The sequence below is a fragment of the Sinohyriopsis cumingii genome, chromosome 7 (genome assembly GCF_028554795.1).
Source record: "Sinohyriopsis cumingii isolate HCF-2022 chromosome 7, ASM2855479v2, whole genome shotgun sequence".
Taxonomy (NCBI): domain Eukaryota; kingdom Metazoa; phylum Mollusca; class Bivalvia; order Unionida; family Unionidae; genus Sinohyriopsis; species Sinohyriopsis cumingii.
The window spans coordinates 105,312,757-105,336,965 of NC_142967.1; the positions used below are offsets into that span (position 1 = coordinate 105,312,757).

Here is a 24,209-nt window from a genome sequence, read left to right on the forward strand (position 1 = left end):
GAATAACTTAATAAAACTTTATCTAAAACATCTTTTTAATGTAGGAAAACAAAGGCTAAAGATGGTAATGAGAATGCTGACCTAAAATGTGTCTGTGAAAATTATCACAGGTCATTATACTTTTATAGATATTCTTAGTCTGGTGACTTTTGAAAAGGAATGAAATTGGAAAAGAATATTCTATTTACAAACAGAAGGTATGTTTTTAAAAAAAGAAACATTTCTAGCATACTTTACAGGCTATTGTATCAAATCAAAAGGATGGAAAATTCATCTTCTTAATACAAGAAAACATTGATTATTCAGCCCATCAAGATCTTGTCCAGCTAAATGGTTGTCTCAGTAACTGAAAAATTTATACAGCATACATTTTATATCCAGGGAACACTGTTGGTCAGTATTCTTCGAAATATTCATAGAAGTAGCTTGCACATAATCATGTATTATTGTATAGTAAATATAACTACAATGAAACATGTCACAGCAGAAACTTCCATATAAAGAACATACAGTACAGCTCACATATTTTCAGAACCCAATGCATAGTGGGGGAATTAATCCCCTCCACTTTTGCTCTGTGATAAAGCTCTCGATGAAGAAATAAAGTGTGACCCCACCATAGCATGCTGTTATAACATGAATTCAGATATAACATGATCATAGCATGGATTCCAAAATTCATATGCGTGTATTCTTCTCATATGTGAATAAATATTTTTTCTTATTAAAAGTATAAAAAATGTGTTTCCAATCATTTTGGCGAAAAGAGTGTGCATGAATTCTAATATAAAACAATCATCATATTGTGGCTCCTGAAATTTTGCATGTATGTATATTGCTCATACATGAACAAATCTTTTAAAAGTATGAAAAATAACACGTAAAACCTTTATTTATGGATTGCGCTGGGGTTTGCCAACATTGCAAATTGCAATTTGTTGTTCCCTTGATGGTGACAAAATATACCATCTGGAGATTTTTTGTGACAACATTGTTGCCTGTTTAAACTTGTATATACAATTTTGGATCTGGAGTGGAGAAATTCAAATGTGCTATGAAAGGAGGCCAAAACTTGGATACAAAATACACTGGAACCTATCTGTTGTTATATAAACAAATCTTTTGTTCATATTGACAAACCATCTTAACAGTGCACTGTAATATTTATTATCCACTTATGCTGACATCTGGCCTGAATACTGCATGCTGTAATACACTCAAATAGTCATGCTATTGCACTAGCTACAATCGATCAACCTCTAAAGGCAGGACCAAGAATGACTACAATTGACCAAAGCACAGCTATTTTATTTTTTAAATGCACCCCTCCAAAAAATGCAGTTATGCTGAAATTTGAAAGAAAACTGATTACTTTTCAAGCACCAATCATTCTGCATAAATACTAAGCAAATAAAAAAAATTCAGTCCAATCCATGTTCTACAACTATTTTATGTTGCCACCACCAGAGTAACAAACTGGTATTTGTCTGGTCCTCCAAAATTGTTTTCTAGGCAGTGACTTCAATAACACATGCACCCTTAATTAAAGCAAGTTGACTGCAATCGTCAATAAAAAGAAACACCTTTCTTCAAAGGAAGTCAGCACCTGACTTAAAAGCAAATGCAAAGGAATCTGATTATTGCATTTTACAAAGTGACCATAAGATATTTATTGTGCCGTTAAAGTTTCCTCTTTGCAGGGAAAGTTTATGTTTACAATCACTCCCAATGGCCGCACAAAATGCAAAACAATTTCCAACCTTTTGAAACCACAGATATCTGGCCATTAAATTACTTTTTAATTTGACCACAAAATACAAACCAATTTCCAACCTTTTGAAACCACAGATATCTGGCCATTAAATTACTTTTTAATTTGACCACATATTTTCATTTCCCTATGAATCGCCTCTTCCTTTGGGCAGCCTTGGCTAGATGATAGCTGCCTCCAGCTGACCAAGATCTAGGCCAGTTTAAGTATATGTACATGTAAACAACTATAGCCATGTACTACTGGTGACAATATTGTAGAGAATTTATTATTGACAGGTGTTTGATAACAATGGGATATAGATCAAATGAGGACTAACACTTTTTATATATGTGTTATTTATTTTCTAACAGGATGTGACTGATACATGAATTTTATGTGATCTATAGTCAAGTTCATGGATTTTTCATATAAGAGTACAGTACTTAATGATTGATTATGGACTGTACTACACAAATGTAAGTTGTCAATATACAAGTGCATGTCAGACTAGTTTTGTCATCATTTAATCAAAAGCAACATATTTTTTGGCCCTCTTTTATCACCCGCCCCCAAAACAATCTTTCTTTTCTACATGCATTATTTTCTTCAGCTAACTGACTTGGTTGGTGATAATACAGTTCAGTCTATAACATGGTCAGGTTCTGTGGACCCCAACCATCATGTTATAGTCTGGTCACAATGTGCCTACAAGTCACCAGTGCACCTCAGCCAGCATGCAGATGGCATCTCCACCATGATCCGCTTTACTGATTGATATTTTAACACTCAATGAATGAAGACTACCAATGGAAGGAAGGAGACATCATGAGTCATTTACAATCAAATGCCATCTCAACAATCAGTGATATTTTTTTTTTGATAATATATGTGACAACAGAAATTAATTCCAAAAGTCAAGCTTGTATATTCAGTACATTTTGAAAACTTATGCACAAACTTGATGAGATGCACACCTTGTTGAGCTTTTCTTGAACACTGTAAATTTATCTTACTGTCTGAGCATGAAAAGTAATCCTCTGAGGTATGGACCATTAAATTCCAGAAAACAGCTGCTTCTGTTTACTAATATAAACAACAAAACAGAAAACAATTAAATGTGAACCACATGTTTAGTCCTTAACTCATTCAGCCCCAATCCCGCCTGTAGGTGTGATGAGGCTGTACCCTATTTCCGAGCTCTGCTACATCAAGGTCATTCAAGATACACCAATGTGGGTGGTATAACAAAAACGCAGACCGACAGAGCTCTAAAATGATACCAAATAATCTGGAAGTTACAGTTGCACTACAAAATCCTGAGGGAAAAACCTCATTCTTCTGACCCGTCTTTTTTTTCACCCAAAATTTGTTCATGGTGGGAATGCAATTTTTTGTCCGGATTTTAGACCTTTTGGCCTCAGATCTAAGGCAGACCAGTCTGAACTGCACACAGACAGGTGAACCTTTGCAAAAACTAGGATAAGGTGGGCATTTGGAAGAAAGAGTGGTCTCCATACAGAAATGATGGGTCCATTAAGCAACAACAAAAAAAAATTCCAACTTTTACCCTTCTGCTCATGAGCAAGCAAAATAACCAATGGAAAATTATGTTTCTAATACATTAATTTGACATTAGTCTCATGGAAAATCTGTTGAAAGCCAATGTATTACGAATGTATTCAGAAATAGCCCCCCAAATGTCTTTCCTACATGCATTTCAGGCAAAAATGACAAAAACCTCTGGGGACGAATGAGTTAAGTAGTAATGCAGCTATGAGGCTGTTTATACATGTACACAACTATGAACTAGTTCAATTCTGAATACTATTATAATGCACTGACCATTTCATTTATGGGGCTAAATTGTTCCTTCCAACTGTGGTATTATTTATTCTTTCAATTATCACAAGACAAATTTGCCTCAAGTAAAGCAAGGAATGGCATATTGTCCTTTTTTATACTACAAATCAGAAGAGACAATAGCTTATAAGCATTTACCACCACCACCCAAACTTAAATGGTCTCTCCCTAGTAGACTTGGTTTCAGTAGATGTTCAGCAGAAATCAAGGCAGTGACCATTGTAAACACTGTTATTAAATGTTAGCATCAGATGGTGGTATCAATTTCAGCTTGGGAAAGGTGCATTTCTATAACACTAATGACTTGGTGTGGTTTTACTTAACAGTTCCAAGTATGATTATTAACAATTTAAGTTGCTAATTGAATTAAACTGATCTCATTAGGCATTGCTAAAATGAACAAGGAGGAGAATTATCAAATCTTAGATGTTCAGAGATTTTAATTTCTGACAAATTTAGGGCATTCTGCATGGATGTCTCCTTCTGTATTATGTTCTTTGTTTGTTCTTGTAAGGAAAAGATATAAAAATAAAGTAAATAATCATGGAAATTATGTGTCAATAACTTAATCATAACATTCTATCAGTTTCCTGTTTGTGATGTTTGGAAAGTCTGGCAACTGAAACAAACAAACAACATGCAAACTAATTTCTTTCAATAGTATTAATCATGTTTCTGTGTGTGGTATATTGCTTTGCAGCTAGTTACTATGGCAGAGTGGATAAAGTGTGTGACACCTGCACGCACGCATGCACACACACTTGACTTTGGAACATGAGGTTGTGAGTTCACGCAAAATTGTGGGAATATTCATTCTTTCATTCTCATCCATGATGCTAGGTCTAGCACGATTACCCAATTAATTTTCTTAACACCTCTGAACCTTTTCAAATTTCTGTACATTGGTCAAATTTTAATATTTACTTACGAAGAGTGCCTAAAAATGTTGGCATTTCCTTGCATTAACATAGTAAATTGTTTAGCATTAATAAGCATTTTCGCATTTTTAAACAAATCTAACATTGGTGAAAATTCATATATACACTGTCAGAATCATTAAAATCTAGGATAAAAACATCTTTTTGCCATACAGTACAGGGTCAGTTAGCTTTCGTGAATGAATTTTGTTTTCATATATTCATGCAACTAGTGTGGGAATGATGATTTCTCCAGTTTAATTCACCCCAGATCTATAACCCTGTGATTTTATGTCAGAAAAAAAATATTACAATATGTTACTCAGAACTCCTCAGGGCCCCAAAACCCACAAAAAAAACAAAAAAAAAACATACATCCAAATATCGCTTGTCTTTTGAAATTTGACCATCTTTTTATTTTTGGGCATGTTTATGGGTATTATACAATTTTAGCAAATAGACACATGGAATTTTGCTTTGGTGCCCTTTTGAGGAACGGCAGGTGTAACTATTGGAACTTCAGCGAAGCATGAATACAGTCTGGTTGTAAAATGTTTTAAGTTTATCATTCACTATCATTCTTTTCACTGCAGGGAGTAGCATAATCACTGACTTTCAAGTGATAATTAACAAAGTGTATTGCACAAACTGAAACAGAAATTAGGAAATTAATGTTGTCTGTACATTCCAATAAAACAGTACTGAGAATATTTTTTTTAGCAAGATTCATTGTGCAAAATGTATTTGAAACAGATCAATTAAAACTGTCTTAAGTTTTTGTTTAATTTTAAGTAGAGGATTCTGCAAGATGCAGTAGAAACCACTAAAACCAATTTGAGATAAATGTAGAGACCAAACTTGGTATTACTGCTACTGATAGGTCTTTTATTTGTGTAAAGTCATTATGTCATAACAGAGAAATATAAATTTAACATGCATCATTTTAGATTGAGAGAATGTTGTTGTTTTAGGGTTTGACGCCATTTTTCAGCACAAGATAGGCTATATATGGTGGCCAGTATAACTGGTGGAGGAAGAACCCTGGAAAATCCCAGGAAGAACCACTGACCCACGAGAAGCTACTGGCAGGCTTTCTCATGTACCCATGTTAGCCAAGCCTGAGACTTGAACACACATAAGCCTGAGACTCGAACACACGTGAGACAGAGGTGAGATGGTAGTGATCCAGAACAGTGAGTGCTTTATACCACTCAAATCCCCAAGAGAGAGAAAGAGAAAAAAAGAGAGAGAGATATGAGGAATTAATCCCTTGTCTTCCACTTAACCCATTTTATCTGCAAAGTGTTACACCAAATACAGACCAATAAACACTATTGACAGAAATTGGTTTGCATGTTCTATTTTTTCCTCTTGAAAGCCAAGTGCTCTAATAGTCATAAACAGGAAACTGTATTGAAATAGTTAAACATCTTAGATCTATATTATGATTAAGTTACTGAGACATTATTTCCATATGACTGATTAGTTTTGTGTATTTTGATAAAAATTTTGTTTTTCTGTTTTTCCTTACAAGAACGAACAAATAACAAGACACATGTGGCTACAACCATGCAGAATGCCTTAAATTTGTTGAACATTTAAGGTTTGACCAATTTTCCACATTGCTAGTCATTTCAACAAAATGTTGAGGTCAGATTTTTTAGGAAAAATTTACCAATCTTCCACTGTTAATGATGGGACCATAATCTGAACTGAGTACAAAGTGCCAAGTCAGATGGCTTTGTCAGAAATGCAACTTTCCCAAGCTGAATATGACATCGTCTTCTGATGCTAACATTTTATAACAGTGTTTACAATGGTCACTGCCTTCAATTCTGCAGAACATCTTCTAAAGTCAAATCTTTAGTAGGAAGAGAATGTTTAAGTTTCTAAAGGGGGGTTCATGATTGAAAACAATTGTCTTGTTCTGATTTGTAGAATAAAAGGACAATATCCCATTTATTAATTTATTTGAATGACAGAATTAAATAAAAAATACCCCAATTGGAAATAACAATATATAGTCCCATACCTTAAATGACCAGTCCCTTACAGTATAAATGCAGTTAGAATGTAACTATTTCTTAGCTGTGTACATGTATATTCAGTTTAGCAAATGGGCCATTCCATTTTAAGGACTAAACACATGGTTCTCATTGAAGTAACTTCAGTGTTTTTATTTTGTTGCTTTTTTTTAAAGCAGCAACTGCCATCTGGAATTTAAATGTACATACCTTAGAGGATCAAAATTTCATGTTTAAATAGTAGGATAACTTTACACTGTTCAAGATGCTCAACAAGGTCTCATCAAGTCAGTGTGCAAGTTTATTAAGATTTCTTTGAATAAAATAAAAGCAAACTTTATACAAAAGCTGTCTATCAGCCTTTTCTAAATGGAAAGAATACATTAGTATTAGTACGGTTTTCAAGTCAATGAGACTATATTAATATTATCTGTAAGTGTAACTTGGATTTTTAACATAGCTTAATAACAATTTTAGTCATATTGCTATGATGCCTGGTAGCCTACAGTGATGTCTATCACTGTGGCATCATGCCACAGGCATGTAGCATCATGTCCCACCCAATCACATTATCCTTAAATCAGGCAAACCAGTCCCAACACTAACCTCTTAATGCTGAGTGCCAAGTGATGCATCATACTCAGCTGGGGTTCGAACCTGTGACCTCTTGCATCTAAAACAGACACTCCATTAAAATTATATAAACTCTGATTTGGCATGATGTCCAATAAATGTAATTGTGTCCTTTCCATCTTTTATTCAAAAGAATCTGAATACTCTTTTTTATTCTTCTGTGTTGATTATTAACACTTTTCTAGAAGCTTATTTTCCCTTTCATATTCAACATGCATCACTTTCTGGATGCCATTTTTAAAAAAAATATATAATCAACAGTTTGATCATGCAGATGCTTCGCATGAACAAACAGGTGCAGTTTAAAGCATCTGGGGTGCTGCTGTAAACTTAGTCTGGTTCCCTGACTAATTTCACTAATTCTAATATAAAACCTGGATCCAAATCAAACACAGATGAACCAATTATCCGGATTTTTCAGCAACGATCATTTTTCTGTATTTTTTTTATTGTATCCCATAAGTCCATATTTTAAAGGTAATTTTACAGCTAAACTGTAAGAGTTGGCAGGTCTGCAAATAAAGGAGGTGGAAAAAACAAAAAAGTTTAAAGGCATACAAACCCTACATGTTTAAGAACCAGAGGCCCCAGTCGTATGTCAGGTAACTCATTTCAGTTGATTAATAGACCACTGATATAAATGTTATTGTGCATGTAATTTAATTAAACAACCTTAAATTAACCTACTCAATCAGAACTTTAATTAAAGATAACAAGGCAACCAAGCAAAATGAGTACATCATAAAATAAAGAGCTTTGTTTCACAGATACAGACCACTGTGTGGAAAATGAGTTTCAGAGAATTCCTGAATTCGCACATAGAGATATCCTCAAGGATGGTAAGAAGTTTCACTGTTACTTGCAATGAAATCACGGCATCAATATTTCACTAACTGAACAATTCAAAAATTGAGTTTTGATGTAGACAATTGTCTCACAAAATGTTGCGCTTTTTTATATAAAAATGAAATCTTGTTTGATAGTGTATCAGCAGTTAGTCTGGTTCCCTGCTTTATTAACTGCTTTTCTCGCAAAATACTGAACACATCACTCCGGGAACCAGAGTAATAAACAAAACAAACACTGACATAATACGCGAATCGGTGGTTCTTTCCGAGGGTTTTCCCAGGTTTTTCCTCCACCATTAATACTGGCCACCATGTATAGCCTATTGTGTGTTGAAAAATGGCGTTAAACCTACAACAACAACAATAATACACAAATGTTTTCACCTATGGAGTTTTGCTGTTGAAAACTGTTGGAATCATGTTTTTGATCTTTCAGATGTTGGACATTTTGAAAATAAATGCAATTTATACAGAATCACAACCAACTTCATCAGAGAAAGCATTTTATTAACAAATATTCTTGACGTGATTATAAAATGAGGATTCAGTCATTTAACAGCCCAGTCCCCCCCCACATTGTGGTTCTCTGGATGTCTAGCGTATTCTTTTGAGGTCCCTCGGTAACTCATGCCCTCACTTATAAAGTGATCTATGTTTTTGGACCCCGATGTGCGTGAGTTATCAAGGAGAGGTGTATAAGGCATACCTGACCATTAATAACATGATTTTTGTGGTCCCTTGAGTGTCTTTTAACTATATGCTAGATAAACAGTAATATTCCTCTGTAAATATGACTATGAGCCTCCTTACTCTGTTCCTGGGTTACGATTGGTTTTGTGATGAATGCCGTTCCATGTGAGTCCCTCCTTTCCTGTTGCTCGCAATTGGCTGATTGTGAAGACCAGTCTTCTCTCAAATGCCAGCTGAAGCATTCTGCATACAGTTCTGCCCTCATAGGTGTCTGGTAAATATGCAGTTCTATCAATGCCACTATAAAAAGCCCCTGGTGATGGATGACTTGGCTGAAACACCCCAAGAAAGTAGTCAGTTATGATAGTTCTAGTATTCTCAATGGTAAAATCAGTGAAAGTTTCTAAAAAATGAAACTCAGCTCTTCCCTTTGAAACAGTAAAAGATATTTTTTATTTGATAATATTTACCTGATCATAATGTATTAGGAGATTTCTTAACTCCAGCCCTGCGAAAGAAAACTGAAATTATCATGGTTTTTACATCTTCGGCACTAAAAGTGCTAGAACACTGTAAGAAGAGATATCTTCCTAACGATACTCTTGATTGGTAGGTGTCAATATACATACAGAATCTAGAGACAGTTACTTCTTGGAGTGAAATCTTGAAAAGGAATGGCAAGAAGTCTTGGGAGAAATACACTATTTTTATCAATGAGTAAATATCAAAGAAATGTAATACTACAGTATAAACAAGAGGCCCCATTATGTTGAACCTGCCTTTAACACAGCTAGAAAGCAATGAGATAAACAACATTAACACTGAACTTAATTTAAGAAATAGAAATATATGGATGAATGGACATGCAGATGAATGACAAGTGATTGCTATGTTGAGTTTCATCTAAAGCAGGCTCAACAAAAATGATTTTCATCTTCAAACGTATTACCCAAAAACATTATCATGACTCCTTAAAGAATTATCTTGGTAAACATAATCTGCTATATCATAGACAATTAGACTTTCACCCAAATCATTTATGTGAAACTGCACTTGCTAGTATAATTTGAAAAATGGCTCAAAACTTTAGATAACAAATTTCTAATGGGAGTTGTGCTGGTTGATTCTGGGAAAGCTTTTGATTGAGTTGATCATGATATTTTACTTGAAAAATTAATACTTTAGTTCAAATGATGCAAATGACTATATTTTCATATACAAATCTATATTCATTGGGATTTTTACTGACTGAGTCTTGTTGGTTTCCTGTAATTATTCTTTTTTTAGTTTTATTTACAATCCACTTTAATTCTCTTGAATTGGAGTAATAATTAAAGAAGTTCTAATGTACTTCAAGCTGAATAAGGAACTCTCATCACCTTCTATCAATCTGGATTTCTGGCTAAGCTGAAACAAATAATCTTCAGTAATTTTAATACTTTTCATTTAACTTACAGAAGGAGGACTCTATAAAACTGCTACCACAACCGCAATCAGTTAAATAATGAAATTTTAGTTTTGGGCTGGTACTCTTTAACATCAATCAAACTAGTTTGAAATTAGCTTGTTATAACTGAACACTGCACTTCCTGCTAGAACTTTTGCATGTTCACTGAGAACTTTTGGTTGGTTCTATTCTCTTATTTTCTCATCTTCTCTATTCCACCAGTAATGTTTAATTATATCTGCACAATCGTAACATGTAACTTGAATTTTGATTATCCATTTTATTAGTAGGATTCATAACATAAAACATACAACTTGTTCCACTGCATAGAAATTTTTACATATGGCTACAATGTTCTAGATAAACTCAAGACTAATGTGTCATCAGGACTGCTTTGATTGGTGGTAGAAATGACATCAGTGACTACTTTCATGACACAAACATTACTCTTCTGGCCCTGAACTATTAAAAGATTTATGAAATCCTTTCTATTATGCCAGCACTAATATTGTGCCATTCTTTACCATTTTAAAATTGTTATGTATATCTATATTGTCTGTTGAATTTTGTTGATGACTGTAGATGGTATGAGTCATTTGTAAAGAACATGTTATGTAACTGACTTTTGTCCATAACTGAAGATTATACTTTAAGATAATGACCATTTGTAAACAACATGTTTACTTGGATTTGAGTTCAGGACCTTGGTGTTTCCCTTGGAAATTCTATTGTCTACCTGATGTTTAAATTGTTTTTAAGTTATAAACAAGTTGTTTACTGATATTTGTCTTCAAGGTCTAGTCTTAAGATGTTCTAGAAGCAAAATTGTTTAAGAATCTGATGATCACATTATTGTTTCTTACGTCTTTATAAAAGGTTCTGAAGTAAACAGAATATATCATTCCTACCTTGAGTTCAGTCTCTTCGAGGTAGGTTCTGTTGAGATATAATTTGAGTGTAATCATTGAAAAGTATTCATTGGAATTACAAAATATTATGTTTTGCACTATATCATCACTATACGTCAAGACTGTTGGCAAATCTGCACATTCAATACTAGAATACATTTGGAACACTATATGTTTGGAATTGTGGTAGATATTTGAGGTTTATTTGGGATTCAATTAACAATACTGTTAGTTCCTTTAATATTTTCACTTTGTATTCAATGGAAAAAATATTTGTTGAATTTTACTACTCTTGTTGGTTTTGCGTTCTGTTATTTAATTTTAGAGCATCAAGTTGTAACAAACTGTTCTCAACCTAAAAGACATCATTTTGTTTGTCATACAGAGATTTTTATGTTACTTAGCTTTAGCTACAAAGTCATAACTTTCAATCTTTAATACATTTTTTTGTTTGTCATACAGTTTTTCTGTTACTTAGTTTGAACTAGTCATAACTTTCAATCTTAAATAATTCATTTACTTTGTCATACAATTTTTATATTACTTAGTTTTAACTAAAGTCACAACTTTCAATCCTTAATACATTATTTTGTTTGTCATACAGATATTTTTCTGTTACTTAGTTTTAGTTACAAAGTCACAACTTTCAATCTTTAATACATCATTTTGTTTGTCACACAGATTTTTCTGTTACTTAGTTTTAACTAGTCAAAACTTTCAATCTTCAATACATTATTTTGTTTGTCAAATAGAGATTTTTCTATTGCTTAGTTTTAACTAGAGTCACAACCTTCAATCTTTAATACATCATTTTGTTTGTCATATAGAGATAATGTGTAATATTTCCCTCATTATTTTCCAAATTTTCTAATTACAGGAATTCCTAATTTTGCTTTTCAGATTGTCAACATCTCTTCACTGAAATTAGGAAGATGTCCTTTAGCCAAAACTGGCGTACACTAACTTATTTTGTATTTGGGCAATCCATCGGCATCTGTTTTAAGATAGCTAAATAAGATAATCTATAAACATGACATGTTGCTAGATTTACCAGCTTCAGTTAGTGGTATAGCTATAGATCTCCAATATATCTAATGTATCCATCAAAATAGATTTATAATATATCTACCTATGTTCTGATTTTATTTTTATTACTTCTAACTTCTTGTCGTCAGTGTTTGATTAACTTTTCCATTAAAGTATGGATGCTTTCTGTCAGAACAAGTGGAACAGTATTCATTATTTTCTTTCTTTGATAATTCCTAGACCATTATGTTATAACATTCCTTTGAACCATATTTTGTACTGGTTTTATAAAGATGTGTCAAATATAAATGCAATGACACGTGGGATAACTTTTAGACTGGGGCTGCATGGCCTTGAAAGACTTTACTGATGGACTCTATGGGTGGTCAGGATGATTCCATATCTTGGTTGGTTGTAATAGACCAGGAGCAGCTGTGAGAGACCAATGTTGCTGGTCTCTCAACTCTTGTGAGGCCATGGAGGGAATTAACCCTATGCCTGCATGGGATCAGTCCAGAGATGATTCTGCCTGCATGGGTTCAGTCCAGAGATGATTCTGCCTGCATGGGATCAGTCCAGAGATGATTCTGCCTGCATGGGATCAGACCAGAGATGATTTTTACTATGTTTGAGTAATATCTTTGACATGTCCAAGGCATGAATAATGTCTTGGGCTTCCAACAAGCATTGAAGAGCATCTGGTGAGAGAGATTCCTCCTTCTGCCTGCAGAAAGTTGCCAAAAAGCAGTAAGCATATGAGAATATGGTCACCAGTGACTGAGCCTTATGCCCTATGGCCTTCAGTATCTTGACTGGGAGGCATGCCATGTTCCCACTGAAATGCCCAAATGTCTCATTGTGAGTGTATTGATGGAGGGGACCAACCACCCCTTTTATTGCCTAGCAAACTAACAGCCCTTGATAAATCTCTGGGTGAGCTCTGCCACCATGGGTCAGTGTGGGAGCAACAAGAGAGCTAGGCTGGCAGTAGGCCCAGAGAGTCTCTCCAAGCTGGAGAGAATCCTAAACTTTTCAGAGACTGCTGGCTTAGAAAACAGATCCTAGATAACAAGGCTGTACACTTTGTGTTGACCACCTCCAGATTTCTTCTAACTTTGCTGTCTTGATTGACAGCTGGTGCAGGGGGGGGGGGTACCTGAAGGGAAAAGGTGCCAAACTAGTGTGCATCCAAGAAGACTGACAAAACATCATCATGCTCTTGCCCTAGGGAGGCAGAATTTTGGGACCCAGTGTCTCTGATGCAGGGGAGACTTGGGTGAAGAGGGGACCCTGACCCATAAGTCCTCAGGTGAAGCAAAGGGAGTGTTCCTGGTCACCAACTCGATGGGGGTGGGGTGTGAAAGAACAACTTTAAAACCTCCTTGGGCATTTATGGGAAAATCTGCCCAACCCACCTCCTCCTTTTAGGCTCCACTTGGTGAGAATGTGATGCCAGACCACAGACTGCACCATAATGCTATAACAAGTATTGTTCTCTGTATATTATTTCAGGTCATCAATGTATACAAGAAATAATATAGGTCAAAGAATTGTGCCCTGAGGCTAATTTATTTGACCAGAACGTGATAGGGTGCTCTTTAGTTGCACTTGCTGGGTTTTGTCAGTAAGATAGAACTGTATATCCATGGAATATTTATTTAATTGGAATATAAGTTTCAAAATACAACATATTCAAGTCATTTTTTATATAGCATGGAGGACTTGGTAGAGCTGCAAAAAATGAATGAATTTTAGCAAAAACATGGATTTTATCAAAGTAATTTTTCCAAAATGGGATATATTTTTTAATATTTAAAATCAAATAGCTTTTGATTTAAAAACATTGCAGTACAGACCTGATGTCAAGGAAAAGTCAATAAAATCTGCATGATTGTCTTCAAAGACCAAGGAGAAGTAGCATCAGTGGACTGACCTAATTTGAACTCAGTTTCATTACAGAAAATGCCTGTAATACTTGTGTTCTTTTTTAGTTCTACTGCAAGAAGTGTAATTCCAGTTATAAACAAAAGGATGTGAAAGGGTCTCCCTGGTAACAACCTCGCCAAATTAAATATAGGGATAAATGTTAAGCATCAATACCACAACTTTTTGATTTATTGCAAAATACTCTTCATTGAAGAACAACTTATTCCTTTATTGGCAATTAGTAGTTATCAACAAGATGTTCAGTATTTGCAAAGTGCACATATCACATGACATTTTTTTTTTTAGTGTGGTACCCGGTTAAGTACATTTCATAATGTATGAGAGGAAGGCTACGCCATGTTACCATATGGTGACCAGATGTCACACTGACTTGGGCTTTGCTGTCGTTAGCTTTTGTCATCTTGGCCAACGGTGGTGCTAATAATAGCCACTATTTATGAAAGTGACAAAACCTGACATCTAAGGAACACACAACAGTAAGTATAATCAGATTACTGACCTCTTTGTATGAATTAAAAATGATTTATCACCATGCTGGAACAAATGTCTATGTGCTCAATTTAGAAACTAACAACTATTAGTGAGATTTTTATCTGTAAGTAACCATTATGTGGCCACATGTCAGGGGTGAATTTGACAGTTTCTGCACCAATGTGCCAGCCACTGGCTGGTGCAATCCTTGAAGGTTACTTTTGATCACAAACTTATAGGTGACATGTAATTCTGGCTGTATATAGCTGGTGGCTATTGGTTGGGGGGGTTGCTGTTCAAGAATGGGACCATTATATAGCCTGCTGTTGGGCCACTTCTTTTTCATTATTTAATTAGCAGAATAACAGAAGTTGATATTCAGTTGTTATGTTCATCTATTTCTCTGGTATCAGATAGGATTTTTAATTCCATGTGTCATTTAGGTTGGGAAATCTGGACTTTTTAATAATAATAATAATAATAATAAAAACTTTATTTAGAGAAGGTAACTCAATTAGTTACAGAACTAATCTACCTTGAGGCCTTCTATCTGTTATGTACAATATATACAGTAAATACAACATGATGTTTTCAAGATATAATTCATTATTATATTTCTAAAGTGGCTGAGCTTTGGTGTGTGGGATATGTTTGTTTTGATTTCCTAATAAGGGACACTTTTTTATACCATAATCTACCATGTCTCTCAGCAATTTGTTTGTGATTCTGATCTTAAAGCAGCATGGGTTGTTTCATACCAAAGAGGCTGATGGTTGTTTTCTTCTTTTGTTTTTCTGGATCATGAAAGGTTAAAAACACATAAACAGTCACGATGAAGATACACATGACTGGCACAGAATTTTAATGTTGACATCTATCCAATGATCAAACTATTGCAAGAGAGACAGAACATCCTTGCATTTAAAAGAGGAATATATGCAACATCATTTGAAAGTTTAAAGCTAAAAATGATACATTATTAACATTTGTACAGAGTATATCTGATAGTTTCTTGAAAATTGGAAAAACCCTGTATCTGACACAGAATAAACTTTTTCATGAAACAATCTACTGGGCCTGTGTTGAGCGGATTCTGTAATCTAACTGATTTAAATGAAGTTTATGGTATTATTTTGTCACTGATTTTGCCATCTAATTTGATTCATCTTGGACTCAAGGAATTATAAAATCACCCAGCAATAAAAATTTCTACAGCACATGAACAAATGAATAAACTACTTGATTTTCAAGGCACTAGGTGGAAGGTAAATCTCTGCATGAAAGTCCTTGAAACATGCATGGGATAGTTTGAATCTTGTTAATCTGCCTCATGGAAAATTCTACCTTTACACAAGTTTTACAACCCTAATTACATATTTGGAATTGAAAATGTGGATAATTTCCCTTCATAAATTCACAGCGACCGTATTGCAGCTATAATCTGATTCATATCATGTAACTTTTTAATTGTCAGTGCTTCATTGGTGACCCATTGCTCAGCTACCTGGTTAATGTCAATGCTACAGATGGTTTGGAGCTGTATGAACAGTGGAGCCAGGTGCTGCAACAGCCCAATGATAACTCTTCAGCTAATGACTTAGGAATATGGAGTCATTTTTTATTATTTTCTGAACAACTGACTTATTGTTGTACACAAAAACTATGCATATAGAGTATAAAAGTTGTAAATACCTTTGTCCGTGTTCCTCTAATCTTTTTAAATGTCATATAAACTGTACACAAGCTCACTATTTCTTAAGCAATTATTTAACATAAAATTATAGGTCAAAGTTGTACACATAATTACTTACAACTGTTTCACTGGTAATTTTTTTGTTCTACTAGACCTGGGGATGTCAAAGGACACAAGATACCTTACACAAAGATGAACATCACTGATTACACATAACAGACACATCATGCCACCTTTGTTCATTCAAACACTGTTTACACTACCAGCGTTTTCAATTCTGAGGAGAAATTAACCTTTTAATATCAGTAATCGATAGTACCAGTCTCTTTCTTGCGCAAGTACAATTAAAACGTCGAACTGTTTCTGAATCAGACTTCTTAGTTTTGTTTGTGAAAAGTTTATTGTTTGGAGATTCTCGAATAGTGATAACGACATTTGCATCACAGCTGAACCAAAGGAGATATTCCATCTTGTAGCTATGCAGCAGACCAAGTATCACATTTTCTTTTGTACTGCCATTATATGAACTCCCAAAAAGTATATGTTGTGTAGTTTGAAGACAATCAGAACCATATCTTTCTTATATTTTTCAATGCTGGGCCAATAGCTCTCTTGTCCACAATGCACTGTCTTCATCATCAACCTCAATTTCTGACAGATGGGACAAAGATGACATTTCTGTAATAACTCTAAACTCATTAATTTAGTATCATGAATTTCATCCTCTGAAAAACCAGAAACTTCTGATTCTGAATCACTAATAATATCCATTATGGCTACTGTTAACTCTAACATGGTAAAAACTCCCCCTCCCCCCAACTTAGTAACATATTTAGCTTACGTCTTTCACTTTCTTAACTCTATCTTGATTAGTTAAATGTCATTTAATTACCAATTAATGACAAGTTTATTTGGTAAATTAATATACAGAGCAAATTAGTCCATCACTAAGGTCTAGTGCACTTAACCTGCAAGCACTTGTATCTTCTTTGGACATTGATTTATCAGTCACTGGACAGGCACAGCACAAGCGGATATACATGACAGTAGTAGAGAAAGAGTATCTTTTAATATAAATTTGAATCCAGCTTTTGAAATGTTGCTAAAAGTTTAAAAAGGATTGATAAACAGCTGGGTGCATCATTTACAAGAAAATTAAAGGCCCAGCATAATATCCCTTGAAGCTTGTATGAAATTGTGTAAAAAAAACAAAACAACAGCAGCTAGCAGTTTATGAAAGAATCTATGCAAATATTTTATATTTATAGCAGATGCTGGGATTCACACAAATTTACAAGTACTTACATCATGATGAGTGTTCCAGAAAAGCGTAAATAGAGGAACACTACGCCCTGCCCAACTTTTTTTAGTGTCTGTCAAATTTATGATGCCTTTGAACATCCCTATCAAATTTAAAAGCGCCCTAATCATTCACTTCCGAAATTTAATTATGTTCTGGCACCATGCCCTTGGCTGGTTTTACCACAGCTGTACCATTGGTTAACTTTGGTTGTTATTATTAAGGCTCATTATCGATGCGCACACAATCAGTACAGAGAATGCCTACCACACTGAGTTCACTCGCAAAGATGGGATCTAAGCAAAAGAGGAAAGTGACAGTATTTTCACATTTTCAATTTATTCATGAGGTCGAAATTTTCATTTTATTCCTATTTGATACCCTTATCCTTGCTCCATCATCAAGACTCATCTTGGTAACTAAAACCATTTCTGTTGGGTATATGTTGCTTTAAAGCATATAAAAAAGAAAAATGCAGCCTATTTTTTCATATACTGTTACTTATGTATGTATAAAGAAAACATACTGATGAGCAGTAGTCATCAATTTAATTTAATTTATTCTTTTTTTCATTTATACTCATCATTAATTAATTGTACGACTCTAATTTATTCAGAACACATGATACATAGATGGACATATTTCTTTCTAACCATCAGTACAATGATGAAAAGGAATACGAACATTGATTTACCTTTATAATGAAATTAATATATCTGACAATTAAAAGAATGATGTTTCAACAAGAAAGTAACTATTTTTAAACAGTACATATTCTTTACATTATACAGAGAGAGAAAGAATATATACTTTAAGTTTCATGGTTTTAATTTTTACGATATTAAATTTCCAATTATCATCACTTATATTGTGTTTACCATAATGTCATTTATTATTATTGTTGTTGTTTTATTATTATTATTATTATTATTATTATTATTATTTTCATTGAAAATTTGAAACTTTGAATTATATAAATATTATTGGAGCATGAACAGTAAAATGACCATTTGTATTTCTTTTAGATTCTCTCAAAATGAACCTACCAAGGAAACCAGGACAGATGAGACAGCAACAGACCCAAAACCTACAACAAATAATGAAGAAGAATCCTAGCTTTTAGCTACATATTGGTTGAAATAGTGTATAGTTTTGAGAAATAAATGATGTTTAGTTGAAGTTACTTATTTTTTCTCTTTTTTGGGAGGTTACTATTTGACATCCTTTCACACATGAAGTGCCCTGATCTTGAAACATTGTTCGACCATGCTTAAAGTGCCCCGGTCGGCATCCCTGTCATTTGAAATCCTAGCTGGAACAGGAAGATGCTCCATGAGAAAAAGAAAAAATATTAAACATTTCTTGAGATGAAGTTGGGTATAGTTTCTTTTCTATTTTTAGTGATAGTGGCCATGTTGTGTTGTGTATTTTCATTGAAAAAAGTAGTACATGTATGTGTACAATCAATGATCTTTTACTGCATACATCATATCTGATACACTGACTGAATTTATACTTGGATCCACTAGATATTTATATAGAGATATAATAACCTTTTTTTTTACATAAACAAGAACTGTATTTGCACTATGGTAGGTTAACTACTATAAATATACAAAGCCATTCCATGAGGAATACAATCTTCAGTTTTACCTAAAGATTAGCTTACCCCTTGTCTGCCAGGAGGAAAAGTGTAGGTAATCCATATACTGTCATGGCCTTCATACCCAGCTAACTGCCACGCAAACGTTTTTATATCCATTGTCCCATCTTCAGGTTGATCCCCAGTAAGTATACCCATAATTTTACCACAGGTTGGACAAACAGGCTTGTGTTTAAACAGTTCATCAACACAGTCATCACAGAAGGAGTGACCACAGGGTAGAGTTTTAGGATTTGTCATTGGACACATGCAAATGACACAATCATCTGCTGCATCCACATTCACACTTGCTGATCCATGCCCCTTTTCTGATGAAGATTCCTGCAGAAAACAAATGGAACACTCAGTTTTTAAAATCTGTTTATAGAAAAAAACTCATCAAAGGAATTACTGATATCCCCAACTGACCACTGTTGATGTAAAATGTAAAATTAAAATGACCTTGGCCTGTAATTATTTGACCTGACACTGTTATGCTTAACCCAAGTCCAAAACTGAATTACAGTCCCTTGTGATTTGAATTTTGACCCTCGAAGAAATGAAAAGATTCCTATACTATTAGGCTGTGTGTGTGTGCGTGTTGTGTTTTGTTTTGTTTTTGCTGGTGTTGCTGGTGGGGGAGGTAGCAACATTACTCAATGCCAGATAAGTTATACATGGTGGCCAGTATAACTGGTGTAGGAAGAACCAGGGAAAACCCAAGCAAGAACCACTGACCCATGGGAAACTATACTCCTTTGTCACATACCAACACTGGTAGAGCCTGAGACTTGAACCTATGCAAACAGAGGTGAGATGGTAGTGATTGGTAAAGGTAAGCACTTTAAACCACTCAGCCAATTTAGGACTCATAGAAGATTTTAAATGTTTATGTGTGTCTAATGTACATGTGCGTATAATAAAAAATTGCATTTTTAGTTCTGGCAGCTTGACCTTTGACATACTAGCTACCAAATTTAATTAGGAACTGCTACTGTCTGGATGCAGAATACATGTGAAGTCTGAGGGAAATTTGGTCCATGTAGTTGAGCTATTATGCAAAAACCAAGAATGCATTAAACTCCTTTCAAATTAGTACCCCCTTTCATTGTTATTCTCCACCTCTCATAAGACAATGCATAATTTAACAGTGATGGGCATAGTCTCAGTGAAATGTGGAGGGAAGAAATGAACAACTGAATGAATGAATGAACTAATAATGAATCAAAATTATTCATAAAAAATGTTCATATAATTTAATGGAAATAAAGACTGAATGACAATAGAAAAAGGCTTTAACAAATCTCACCTGATGACTAATATGATTCCTTGTTGAAATGAGTCACAAAGAAAGATCTTTTTATTATTACTTTTATTTAATGAAAACTGCAACTACTGGAACTAGTGGTGAATATCTGCCTTGGATGCAGGAGGTTGAGGGTTCGAACCCAGGCCGAGTCATACCAAAGACTTATAAAAATGGTACTAATCGCTGCAACCCTATACATTCAGCATTACAAAGACTTATAAAAATGGTACAAACAGCTGCTTCGGTAGATGCTCAGCATTAAGAGGTCAGTATTAGGACTGGTCAAGCTAGTGTCAGTATAATGTGACTGGGTGGGACATCATGCAAAATGTCTGCAGCATCATGCCACAGTGCTAGACATCACTATAAACTGCCACAATGCAGACATAAGAGCAATATGACTGAAATTTGTTTTAAAGACAAGCAAAAAACCCAAATCACACAGACATAAACACACACACAGCCTTTGCCAAGAGCAAATGTGACAGTAACAGAAAGCAGCTGAAAATCAATCAGTTTTTCAAAAAGCAATAAAGTAATGTGATCTGCAGATAAGAAAACTTAGCAGTACGAAATTTATACAGACACCATTTATTGACCTTGGGGCAGACTGAGAAGTAAATGTACTTTATCATTTTGATATTTTTTCCATTAAATTCAGACACACAATGATATGTCACAAACTTACTGAATATTTTAAATCTGTGTGTGTGGATATTTTTAAATGACTTGATATAATTAACTATCTTGAAGAAGTGGTGAAAAGTGTTTCAAGATGACCATTGTGGTGGAAATATTGGACATCAAATTAGCACCATTTTTTTAGAACCAACCAGACATTATAAGAAGGTTTATGATGAAAACCCTGTGACAATGCTACTTTCCACTTTGGAGGACTAGCAATAACAAGGTTTTTCAAGAGGGCCACTCTGGTGACCATATTGATAATCAGATCAGCACTAATTTAATTTAGGACCAACTAGATATTATAAGAAGTCTTTAGTGAAAACTGCATATTGATATAATCATTCATTCAGGGGTAGTCATGATAGCAAGATTTTCAAGATGGCCAAATAGATATCGTAAGAAGTCTTTTAATGAAAACCCCATTTAAGACCAATGAGACCATGGGCTGAATGTGTGGGTGTGTAAAATTTCATTGCAATCTGCCAAGAAGTTCATAAAGGGTAGCAATATCAAACTCATGCAGATGGCCACATAATGGATGAGGGACATCAGACTAGGAACAACAGGCCATTCCATAAGCTCTTCTAGTCTACAACCAATAGACCTAAAAATGTCCTCTTGAAATGTTTCTTCAAATAAGTTTAAAATCTAATCTGATCTTTTAAATGTGGCTAGAAACATGCCCAAACAAGAGTCCCCTTTGGGGACTGAAACAATTTCCAGGAATTAAAGATAAAACTATTTCTTCTTTTTCTTTATAACTGCTGAGTGTAGAAACCAGACGTTTTTGTTTATATATAGAATACAAATGTTTTCAGTCATATTGGATGCATCATGGGTCTGCACTATTTTTATTACTTTATTACGGTTCAACTAGAATATGATTGGGGGTCTTTTGCTGAATATGACCATCCATTCAAAAAAAGCAGGGATAACAATATTTATATGATGGCAGCCATTATGCCTATTGTTTGATGTCTGATCAGCACCATGTTCAGCTAGGACCAAATAATCATGATACTAAGTCCTCCAGCAAAAATCCCATATCAATATGACCATCCAACTAGGTGGAGTATCAGTAACAATATTTTCAAAATGGCCACCATTGTGGCCATATTGGAGGTCAGACTGGCCCCATTTAATTTAGAACCAACTAGATATCCAATAGTGTCATTTGGTGGAAACACCATATTGACATGTCTTTCCACCAAGCAGAAGTAGTGAGAACAACATTTTCAATATGGCATCTGTGATTTGGTAATATTATATGTCAGATTTCCATCAGTTTATTTAGGACCAGCTAGTCATCATAATAAGTCTTTGGTGAAAACCCCATATCGATATGGCTGCTGTGGTGGCCATATTCATTTCTATGGCTGGTGTGGTGGACATAACTGATGTCTGAGTGGCCCCATTTTCACTTAGGTCCAACTAGACATAGTAAGATGTCTACTGGTGAAAATTCCAGATTGATTAATGCTATGATTTTCCAGTTAGGAGGAGCGGCAATATTTTTAAGATGGCTGCAATTGTGGCCATATTGGATATCAGAATTGCACATTTTCCATTAAGGACCAACAAGGAATCATAATAAATCTTACGGTGACAAGCACATGTCACTCTATTTGTTTTGGAGTAGTGATATGAAGATTTTCAAGATTGCACTGTACTGTTTGTATTGGATATCTGAGCAGCACCATTTTAATTCAGAACCAACTGGACCATCGGACGAATGTGTAAGGATTCTTGGCAATCCTCCAAGTAGTTTAGAATGAGTAGCAATAACATGTGCTAATGGGTGGACTGAAGACAGACAACAAACCATCCCATATGCTCTTCTGGTCTACCAGTAGATCTAAAAATAAGATGAACAAGAGCCAAAAAAGGGTAGATAATTCATACCTAAACACTGCTTTTTCTAATGTACAGAGACACTGCCAGCTGAGTCAGGCACAGAACCCTTCAAAATTAGCAAAAGGAATGCAAACAAACCTTGAAATAATGCAAGAACTGGGGAGAAAAGTTCAATCAAAACAAAAAGATTTATGATTGTCCAAAGAGACATTCAAAAACTACAAAAGGTGAATACTAATGAACAATTTGGTATTCATTACTCGCTTTTTGTCGAAGGAAAACGAGGAAGGTATTCTGTATGTTGGCTATGACCAAGGACTCAGACTGGGATCAAGTTCTTTTTAATTCTGGGCCTCTTTAGCTTAGACTGGGGACTTGGAATCCCGGAAAATGACTGTTTAGCTAAGACTGGGGACTTGGAATCCCAGAAAAGGTATTAGCAATGCAGTAGTAGCAGGCTTTGTATTACTGCTATTAAAATGCTATACCTGTTCCTGGCTTTGATGGTGAGGGGATAAAAAGCTGATTTGTTATGCTTGGGAATCATTGCAAGAACAATCACAAGCCTGACCTACATGTATTTCACATTATATTACATCTACTATTGTATTCTTTTGAATACAAGCTATGGCTCTTGGAAACTACAGGTTTACAGACATTTTAAATGTTTAACTAGAATGTTTGCATATATATCAACTTAGACCATTATATTAAATTAAAATATTCCTTTAGATTTTCTTTCTTAAACTGACTTACTTGTATACCAATGTTGTTAGTGCCATATCCAGAAGGTAGTGGTGGTTTAGATGGGGGTACATTTTTCTTGTTTTGAACTCTGCTTGTCTCCTCATAACAGTCACGGAAAATCTTCTTCACTTTATCATAGGCACTGCTAGATAAAAAATGGGTGACAATGTGGATTTCCTCCAGATTGGGATTTTTGAATTCACAGCAGAAAGCTACAAATCTGTCTAGAAATATCTTTGCCCAGGACTCCTCTGTCAGGTATCCAGTATCTGTATAAAATGAAGAAAAATATTTAGTTGCAACAATACTGCACTTGCTGTGGTTTGAAAACAGCATTCTTAGGGTAATACCGGTATATAAACTTGCAAGTAACTACTGTGATTTCTTTAGTTTTTAAGACATTAAAAAATAATTACTTCCCACACTCTCCAGATAATTTCTGTGCAAAATATC

General features: G+C 34.6%; 1 protein-coding gene across 2 annotated transcripts in view; it reads right to left on the bottom strand.

Moving 5' to 3' along the window:
* Positions 1 to 24,209, bottom strand: part of LOC149795872 (uncharacterized) — a 66,446-nt gene that overhangs the window by 15,321 nt on the left and 26,916 nt on the right. For both annotated transcript variants that reach the window (XM_089965793.1, XM_089965794.1), the window contains 3 exons: positions 23,766 to 24,025; positions 19,187 to 19,501; positions 8,846 to 9,057 (listed from right to left, as the gene is read on the bottom strand). In XM_089965793.1, coding sequence (XP_089821919.1) covers positions 8,846 to 9,057; positions 19,187 to 19,501; positions 23,766 to 24,025 — 787 coding nt within the window. The remainder of the gene's footprint in view (positions 1 to 8,845; positions 9,058 to 19,186; positions 19,502 to 23,765; positions 24,026 to 24,209) is intronic.